Source organism: Ipomoea nil, unplaced genomic scaffold, assembly GCF_001879475.1.
Source record: "Ipomoea nil cultivar Tokyo-kokei standard unplaced genomic scaffold, Asagao_1.1 scaffold2360, whole genome shotgun sequence".
Lineage (NCBI taxonomy): Eukaryota > Viridiplantae > Streptophyta > Magnoliopsida > Solanales > Convolvulaceae > Ipomoea > Ipomoea nil.
In genome coordinates this window covers 1,587,609-1,597,739 of record NW_017618788.1, presented here as the reverse complement: position 1 = coordinate 1,597,739, position 10,131 = coordinate 1,587,609, and the positions used below count along the sequence as shown (strand labels likewise).

General features: G+C 45.0%; 1 protein-coding gene across 1 annotated transcript; it reads right to left on the bottom strand.

Annotated features, from left to right (window-relative positions):
• Nucleotides 1-4,500: 4,500 nt before the first annotated feature.
• Nucleotides 4,501-9,571, bottom strand: LOC109152047. The gene is made up of 2 exons (XM_019299630.1): nt 9,149-9,571; nt 4,501-6,612 (listed from the first exon to the last, which is right to left on the bottom strand). Exons 1-2 carry the CDS (start codon nt 9,569-9,571, stop codon nt 4,501-4,503), a joined length of 2,535 nt encoding a protein of 844 aa, XP_019155175.1.
• Between the last annotated feature and the right edge of the window lie 560 nt (nt 9,572-10,131).

Here is a 10,131-nt window from a genome sequence, read left to right as displayed (position 1 = left end):
TCACTTGGTTCGGCCGAAACTGAGAGCACCACTCTCGAACTTTCGTGCAACGGTGACCATGAGAGGTGTAAAGGTCGAAAGTTGAAGACCGAACCCTGCACGCCAATGGTCTGGAACCCGAAAGTTCTGACTATTATGGGGATTGAATTCATCTGTTACGGAATTAATATCCTATTAACTCCAATTTTGAATTCTGAATTCAATTCTCAGGTAGTGGTCTGCTGTTATAACTGTTGGAGAGCCAGCTTTAAAGTGCCCTAATAAAAGCTATTTAATCCTTCAACCCTATATAAGAGAGGGTAGAGGCAGTAGAGAGATACAAAGAAATATAGAACACGAAAGTTCATCTTTTTAGCCTCAAAACCTCTCTACTTCTACTCCTTCTTTAGCCTACTGTGTTCATAACCGTGTCTTGCTCGCCGGATTCCTTGTTTGAGTGCTCAAACATTGAATCACTAGCAAGTTTTATCCTAGGAAGCCTAGGCCACAATGCTCCTAGCATCTTTGGGAGGTGGCAAATAAGATTTTAAGGAAAGAGTGCTCACTTGACTCTTGCAAAAACCCAACACCAAACACTAGCCAAATTTCTCCATCTTTCCTTCCCTTGTTTTCCAGAAAATAATAATCTTATTTTTTGATTATTATTAGTTTTTCTTCCAACAGAGTTCCAACAGTCTTAAAACCTTAGAACCTTGTTTTCCCATTGGTTGTTTTGTCTAATTTCCTTGAAGAAATGGATAACCCCGAGTTGCCTATCGTGAACAATGGGGAAGAAAATGTTGTTGAGAACAACAATGGAGGAAATGGAAACAATGTTGTTAATTCCCAAGCTACACCAGTGAACGTTGGTTCACAAGATGGTGGGAGCACTGTGGGATATATTCCCATGTCTCGGGTACCTTCGGTACCGAGTGGTTCGGCTGAAAAGTCGGAGAAGTTCACCGGTGTTGGTTCGAACTTCAAGAGGTGGCAACAGAAGATGTTGTTCTACCTAGCAACTCTCGGCTTGGCAAGGTTCTTGTCCGAGAAGGTTCCCAAGTTGAAGGAACAAGATGCATAATCCGTGATGGCAGTTGACTATTGGAAGGATTCGGACTTCCTTTGCCGAAACTACATCCTAAATGGATTGTGTGACACGCTATATGATGTATATCGAAAGATAAGCACATCAAAAGCGTTGTGGGAAGCTTTGGATCATAAATAACGAAGTGAGGATACCGGCTCAAAGAAATTTGTTGGCCGATTCCTCGACTTCAAAATGGTTGATTCAAAAACTGTGCTAAGTCAGATAGAAGATTTGCATTTAATCTTCGATGAGATCCGTGACGAGGGCATGGTGCTAAGTGAAGCCTTCCAAGTGGGATCTATGATCCATTTTTTGCCTCCAGGTTGGAAGGACTTCAAGAACTACCTTAAGCATAAGCGAAAGGAGATGAATCTGGAGGACCTGATCCAGCGACTCAGGATTGAGGAAGGGAACAGGACGAATGATAGGAAAGTGTGGCTAAGCTGGTTAGTCCGGCGTCTAGTCATAGTTAGTTTAACTTGGTGAAAACTTCCTTCCATCAAATATTCTTTTGTTAATCCACCAGTGATTCTTGTCACACGACCTATACTTCAAGCCGTTCATATTGACCAAAACCTCATTGCATCTAAGCTTCGAGGAAGAAGCTTCTTGTTAGGGGGGCGGGGGGGGGGGGGGGGGGGGGGAGTGTGACACCCCGGAAATTAATTCCTTAAACCCAAATTAATTATTTAATTATTTCCTAATTACCTTTACAATTCTTCTTATATTTTAGCCTTGAGTTTAGTTAGGGGATTTAATTTGACCCGAATTCCTTAGCCTTTTTAATATGGCCATTCGGTTGTACCTTATGCTATAACCTTTGTACTCTAAGCCTTTACTTAAAAGAAACCCTTCTAGCCTTTATGGGGAAAGAAGAGGTCCTCTATGGTCATTTCACCATCCTTAAATGCATATATATTATTTTTTGTTGTAGCTACTAATTTATTTTTTAATTTAATAAGAGCAATAAAGTGGCTACATTTTAACATATTTGTACTATATGTTTAACAATTATGCCACATCTAATTGGGATGAGGTTCGAACCTAAGACTTTTCTTATAGAAATTAATGAGTAAGTAACGGAATATTCCGTTAAGAAAGTTTATGCTAACGGAATTTAAAGTTATCTAAGGAAGAAAATAATATAATAATGGGTAAATAAGAAAAATCATTAAAAAAAATACTAAAATCAAAATAATATGAACCATTAATTTTAGGAAACAATTACCGCCAACATTTTTTTATTCCAGTTAAAGGCCTAACATTATTGGCTCTTATTAGAATTGTAGATATATATAAAAGTTGTCACATTTATTGAGCTACTATTTACCATAATAATTATTATATTTTTATAGAGGCTAGAGTTTTGCTTAATGCGCACAAGGAACCCCCCTCACTTTGAGAGGTTGCTCCCACACTGCCGCTGGTGAGACTCGATCCCTTATTGTGCACCAGGAGGCCCCCTCACTTTGAGAGGTTGCTCCCACACTGCCGCTAGTGAGACTCGATGGCCCCCTCACTTTGAGAGGTTGCTCCCACACTGCCTCTGGTGAGACTCGATCCCTGGTCATTCTTCCTAAACTTCACCCCTATGATAGTATAGATAGATAAAGATGCATGTTTCATGTACAATTGTATTAAGGTTAGAAAAGTATTTATAGTGTAATTTCAATCAATATTATTATTTGGAGATTCTGTAAAAAAAAATAAATAGAATTGTATTACGAATATGAAAGTATATTTACTGCAATTTCAATATTATTATTTGCAAAAATAAATATGCATGTTTTATGTATAATTGTATTAAGGCTAGAATGGTATTTGTAGTTTAATTTCAATTAAGATTATTATTTGAAGATTCTGTAAAATAATAAGTAGAATTGTACTGTATTATGGATAGAAAAGTATATGTACTGCAATTTCAATATTATTATTTGCTGAAATAAGGATGCATTTTTCATTTACAAATGTAAAGTATTTATAGTTTAATTTCAATCAATATTATTATTTGGAGATTCTGTAAAATAATAAGTAAGATTGTATCACGGATATAAAGTATATGTATTGTATTTTTAAAATTGGAGTGTTTGTTAGTTTGCTTATATTTATATATTCATTTATTTATATTAAATATTTTTTATTTTTTTTTTAAAGAAGTTTATTAATAAAAAGGAAGGCCAAGGCCAGTACAAGGTCCGGATGGACTTAGGCCCCACATGGCCTAAATCCTACTAATAAGCTAAGTAAGGAAAAGTAAAATAAGACAAGATACCGTAAAGTGGCCCCCGGGGCTCTAACATGCATGCCCCAAGCCCTATGCTAGCTATCACTAACTAATCGCAGGCAGGAGTATGTCAAAACCTCTGAAGCACAAGTAGCGAGGATAGATGCCTCGCGTGTCACAAACGTGGCCCCCCAGCCAGTTGCACTACAGCGACTACACACCATAATGCCGCCTAGCCGGGATGCACCACAATTGCAACACCTCCCGGAACGCTATCGACTGCCCTGTAGAACCAAGCATGCCAAACAATAGATAATGCAAGATGCAGAGAAATGGCAGTACAGGTAGATCCCGAGCCCAATAAATCATCAACACGGCACAAGGCAGCCAATAGCAGATCTCCCGATCAGCACCCCAACCCTAACGGGATTAGCTACTATGGGCCAGCAGCAAGCCTGGACTACCGCCAACGGATTTGAAAAACACCTACCCGGCCACCGTTCAGCCCGGGCTACGATGCAATTTTTGACCGCTTGCATCGGCGTTGAGACCTGGTCTTTTCCAAAAATGCCTGCAAAGGCGAAACCAAAAAGAGCCCAAGACCAGTTCATGCCTCCGAGGTCAAAGAAGCAGCACCTGCAAAAATAGAAACAAGATAGAATAAGCTAGCATCGTGTTCCCATGACCCAACTATCACATCTATCTCGGGTGAGTGTTTAAGTTTATACCAGGCTGACGCGAACAAAAGCAACCCCCCAAATAATAGCCCATCCCCCCGGAGTCCAGAAGGAACTCAGCTACTATTGGCCAGTAGCAAGCCTGACCAGGTCAACGGATTTGATAATCCTGCCCGGCACACCGTTCAGCCCGGACTAGGGTGCCCTGTTGTACCGCCAGCACCTTACGTTGAGACTCAGCACTGCGAAGCAGGGCTTCCCGGTCCCCAGAGAACCTCACACACTCACTGTTTTTTAACTCCCATCCACTCTTTCTTTTCCTCCCACCTCTCCTTTTTCTCACTCCAATTCTTTTCACTCTGTTCTTTTCTTTCACTCATTCTTTCCACTCAATTCTTTTCTATCCTTCAACCCTTTCTTTTCTTTTTTCCATCTCTTTTCCTTTTCTTTTTCCCTTTTTTCTTTTCTTTTTTCTTTTTTCTGTTTTTTCTTTTTTCCAAATTTCCAACTAATCAAACAAAGTACAAGTACAATCACGGGGGATCATCAATATCAAAAAACACGTAGGGCACATCATCATGTATCAGTAAAGCACGGACCCTACGTGGCAGATCATTGAGGCTCCGAAAGATGGCCTCCCCCGGCTTATCCACCGCCCAGTTAGCTAGCGCCTGTGCAGGCATATTGGCCCTGGACGGGCACACAGAAGCAGTAACAACCCCACAGGAACACAGAAACCGGAGTCTGGTCACAACATCATCTAGAATCCACGGCGGACGAACAGAGATATCAACGTAGCTAGCCAACTCCGCCCAAGTGGACTCTATATCAATCAAAGTAGTTCCCCCGGCCAGGCACCATTCCAGGCAAGAGAAAAGGACCCGGAACATTCCCCGGGCGTGCTCCCCGTGGCCAGACCACGCAACCCCGTAGCAGAAGCCACCGTCCTGGTTGCGCACCACGGCCGCAGCCCCCCCAGCCGCCGAAGACCGAGAAAGATTGATCTTTAATGCCCCGGCAACCGGGGGAGACCACCTGACCGCCCTAATAATACGTCTCGGCACATGTGCCTCCAAGTATGCCACAATAGTCCTCCAGTTAGAGGGCAGGATATGCTGCATGGGCCAACGCCTAAACAGGCATTCCGCCACCCCCTTTGCCACCCCATGCATCACCCGTGCAACGCTGGTAGGTGTGTCTCGGCCGTACATGCACCCATTACGGTGCTTCCACAGCTCCCACAACACCAGATACGGCAACCTGCAAACAACAAAAGACAAAAGAGGGTTACGCGCCCCCGCCCGACCCCATCCTGCAATCAAAGTCCTAAGACTCCGGTGTCGCAAGTAGAGGCCGAGGGACGCCAAAACATATCTCCAAGCGGCTCTTGCTGTTTCCCCAGAATAAAAGATGTGATCAATAGACTCGGGGACCGGGGCTGGACAACACCGACACCTCGAGACGATCGCATGACCGAAATGGGCCAAGATGTCATCCATGGGAAGCCGCCCTCGGAACACCCTCCAAGCCAGGAAGGACACCTTAAAAGGAAGGTGCTTGCGCCAACACTTAGCTAAGAGCGGGTCCGGTGCAGTGGGCAAAGCAGGCCTAAGAAAGGCCTTAGCAGAGGAATAAGAAAACATACCGTCGGACGCCACGGTCCAGAGTGGGATATCACGCGGGCCCTGCCCCAAGCGGGACAGGTCCGCCCCAATCCCAGCAAATGCCAAGTCATCGTGGTCTGTCAAATCAAGCTGGCCATCCCGCACATAGTCTAGAAGTAACTCCCGGGAGTAGGAAACCACCCGGTGTGGATAAAGCCTGCCAAGTGGGCCCAGACCCGACCAGTTGTCCCACCAGAAATTAACCCGGCCTTGGAACAACCGCCAAGTGAGAACCCCCTCAACCTCATCACGTACCGCCAGCATCCTCTTCCAGGTGTGCGAATCTCTATTCTGAACCAACTTAGCAACCGGGTGAACCCGACTGCAATATTTCGCCCTCATAAAGTCCGACCATAAAGTATGATCTGTCCGGAAATTCCACCACAATTTAGCACTGGCCGCCCTTACCATCAAGTCTAAATCCATGAACCCCACCCCCCCTTCCTTCTTAGGACGAGAGAGGGTTTTCCACGAACTCCAGTGGTACCGGGCGCCCCCTGACTGTTTCCAGAAAAAACTCGCATAACATCTCTCCAAATCCCGTATGACCTGCTTTGGCGGAGCGCAGGCCGAAAATATGTGCAACGGTATGGCCTGCAAGACTGAAGAGATCAAGATTGCCTTCCCGCCCTTCGAGAGCAGCCGGCGTTGCCAACTCAAGCATCTAGCCTTAACTTTATCAATCACCGAAGCAAAGTAGATACACTTTTTACGGCCTATATACACCGGGCAGCCCAAATATGTAAAAGGAAACTGTTTATGCACACAGCCCGTTGCCCGGCAAATCTGCTCAATCTCGTGGGCCGGAGTACGAGGGTGCATGTAAAACGCACTTTTCTGAAAGCTCACCAATTGTCCCGAGATCTCCTCGTACTCCTTTAACGCCCCAATCACGACCTCAATAGCTCCCAAACTGGCCGTACTAAAAATAATAACATCGTCCGCATAGGCCAGGTGGTGAATATGTGGTGTCCGTGGCGGCTGTGTTGTAACACCCCAGATTTTCAAGACATTTAAAACTTATAAAATAAAGGTATTATCTCATTAAATCCCAAAACATAATACAAGTGTACGGGGTGCTATGCCACACCTGAGCTAGAGAACCCAGGTGCACAGGCTAACTAACTAATATCCTCAATAATGTAAATGCATAATATGGCACGCAGGCCGAAAGGGAACTATCTACTTCTACGTTCCGAGTTCTAGTGCGCTCCAGTGACTTATTCTTCTGTGCCTGAAAGCCAAATATATCTGTTCAGCGAGAGATGCTGGTAACCCACTCCAACGCGTTGAAATACAATACATATAGAGATATATATAGATATACGAAAATCATTATGAGCATGAAGATATATCCTATGAACTCTAGCTTTTAAAACCGGGAATGACTCGACAGATAAGGCTAGACACAAGCAACAGTTATAACGAGCATATGCAGTTCACAACAAATAAGGCAGATAAGGCAAAGCATAAACAATAATCATAACCCATCATAAACAATCCCCAATATAAATCCCATAGTCACATCCCAAGGCACTCATAATCACAACTCGTCCATATCACACACATAACGCACATTGTTGGCGCCACAGGACCGATCGCATGCCCATACATGAGGGTCAGCGCATATAGCTCTGACACAGCCCCGCAGCACCATGCCCCGCATCGCAACACGGGGAGGTCGATCGCAACCGACCGATGAACCGCAGCTCATCATAATGTTTGATCGCAACCAAACAGTGGACCGCAGCCCAAGAGAGTGTCATCTGACCGCAGCCAGGATAAAGGACGAACCGCAGCTCGTATAGAAACGTTTGATCGCAACCAAACGGTGGACCGCAGCCCAAGAGAATGTCATCTGACCGCAGCAAGGAATACCCATCTGACCGCAGCCAGCTTCTGAACCGCAGCTCAGGATAACCAATCCGATCGCAACCGAATTGGGGTGACACACACACATAACACACAGCAAGCACATGCAACCCAAATTACACATTGGGAAGGGGGATAAAGCGTATAACAAACCTATGCGTGATCCATCACATACTAAGAATAGTCCTAAGGGGTTCATACTTCTTTCACCTAGGTCAATGGGATACCAATTCAACTAGCATGCGATACAACGGACTCATAAACCTACGAACGGTACCCGAAACATCAAACTAGACATAGGCACGACAAACGGGGTCCGTTGGGACACCACGGGGATCGGGGAAACATCAAACGGGGAAGCCGGGGTCCCGAGGTGGGAGAAATTCCAGCGGGTAGCCGGTGGGTGGGGGTCCACCCGCCAGCTGACACTGTTCCGGGCAGCGGGTGCCCGGCGGGCAGCTGCCCGCCCGCCGGCTGCCCGTTGCCGGAGCTGCCCGGATTGCCGCGGGTAGGTGGTGGGTCCCCCACCCCCCACCTACCCCCCACTGACTCTTTTCACCACTTTTCGTCCCGGGAACCGTTGTGGAACCCGAAACCATGCTTAGACACTTTTCAACGTAATTAACGACAACACGTAGACAATTCACGGATCAAATACGATAACGAACGGCACATAACCTAACATGCTTTTCTAATCATAATCAACACCCAAACATGCGATTTCCCACCCGATAATCCAAGAGTAAGATCATACGATACAACCTAGGGTTCTAATCACTTTTATATCAACAAGAATACGGTTCGTCTTCTAATTGCAAGATTCGGTAGGAACAACACATAATCATCAAGGATACCAATTAATCATCAAGAACATCATAATCATCAAGAACAACACATAATCATCAAAATCCCAATTAATCATCAAGAACATCATAATTATCAAGAAACTCCCAATATCAAGATTATCAAGATTCCCCATGGAATCATTAAATCAACATCAATAATAATCATAGTAATTCGCCATTTACAATCATATGGGGGAAACCCTAAGGGGAAATCATAGCTATGAAAATAGGTTTTGTTGAGACATGGGTTACCTCTTAGCCTTAATTAATTCCTTGGCTATGAAGGGTCTTTCTTTAAGCTTTCTTGCTTTCTTGATTTCTTCTAAGGGAATTCTTGGAGCTCTTTTGGGATGGTGAGTCGTTTATTGTGGTGGGGGGTTCTAGGTGCCTCTTAAGTCCCCTCTTTATATATTTAGGAGTCCTAATTAGGAACTAATATTATAGGCTTGCTAATTCTATTCCTTTTGGGACTAAGGATTGGGTTCCATGGTCCATAGTGGACCATATTAATTAATTAAAGAGAATCCTAATCATAATCTGAATAGTAAAAGACCTATTTCCTTTATTCCTAATAGAAAACTAGGTCTAGGATTCCTAATCAGAATCTGAATAGTAAAGGGTTTACTTTCTTTATTCCTAATAGGCTTAAGGCTCTAATTTAGGCAAGGGCCCACGGTTCATGGTGGGCCTTATTAATTAATTAAAGGGAAACCTAACCGAATTAAATCATATTTAATTATTATTAACGGGATTAATTAAATAATTAATCCGGGATTGAAGGCCGTAACACGGGGTGTTACATGTGTAAACCGGGGCACCGTAGTGCCATCATAGACCCGCGCAATGTACACCGACAAGACCTCAGCTGCAATCACAAACAGAGTCGGGGACAGCGGGTCCCCTTGCCTGAGACCTCGCGTAGATGTGAAGAAGCCCTCTTTGACTCCATTCACAATCACTGAATACCACACGTTAGACACGGCCCGGAACACCATATCTATCCAGACCTCACTGAAACCCAGGCGGCGCATCACCGAAGTCAGGAAAAACCATGATACCCGGTCATAAGCCTTAGCCATGTCTAACTTAAGGACTATGTCCCGGTTCTGCAAGCTCAACCCGTGGCACATCTCAGACGCTAGAAGCACATTATCTGTAATAGACCGGCCCGCCACAAACCCACTCTGCTGCGGTGACAACACCCGAGGCAAGACTGTAGCCATCCGAACCACCATGAGCTTCGTGATAAGCTTACTACTGAAGTTGCATAGGCTGATGGGTCAGTAGTCCGCAAAAGTCTCCGGACTCGGCTTCTTCGGCAACAGGACGATAGATGTGTGCGTGATATCCCTGGTAAATTCCCGTCCCGCAAAGTAGCTCCGAACCATACTGACAACATCATCCTGAATAATATCCCAGCAAGCCTTATAGAAGGCCCCCGAGAAACCATCCGGCCCTGCCGCACTCGTAGAGTTCATCTGCATTACCACCGCCTTCACCTCCTCCACCTCAGGCACCGCCGTCAAAACCTCATTATCCTCCTCTGTAACCAACCGTGGGACACAGTCCAGCCTAGTCAACTCAAAACCCCCAACCTCCGCGGTGAACATATGCTCAAAGAAAGAGACCGCCTGATTAGCAATCCCTTGCCTATCCTCTAGCCACACACCGTCACCACCCTTCACTCTGTGTATATATAGCTTTCGCCTACGTTCCTTAACAACTGAGTGAAAGAACCGGGAGTTTCTATCCCCATCCTGAACGTCGGTGATACGCGCCTTCT

Bases quoted from the DNA above. Each gene is read 5' to 3' on its own strand.
- LOC109152047 (XM_019299630.1), bottom strand. From the start codon at position 9,571: ATGGCTACAGTCTTGCCTCGGGTGTTGTCACCGCAGCAGAGTGGGTTT. The intron at 6,613-9,148 runs GTAACACCCCGT...GTTACAACACAG, and splicing joins CGGTGCCCCGGTTTACACAT to CCGCCACGGACACCACATAT.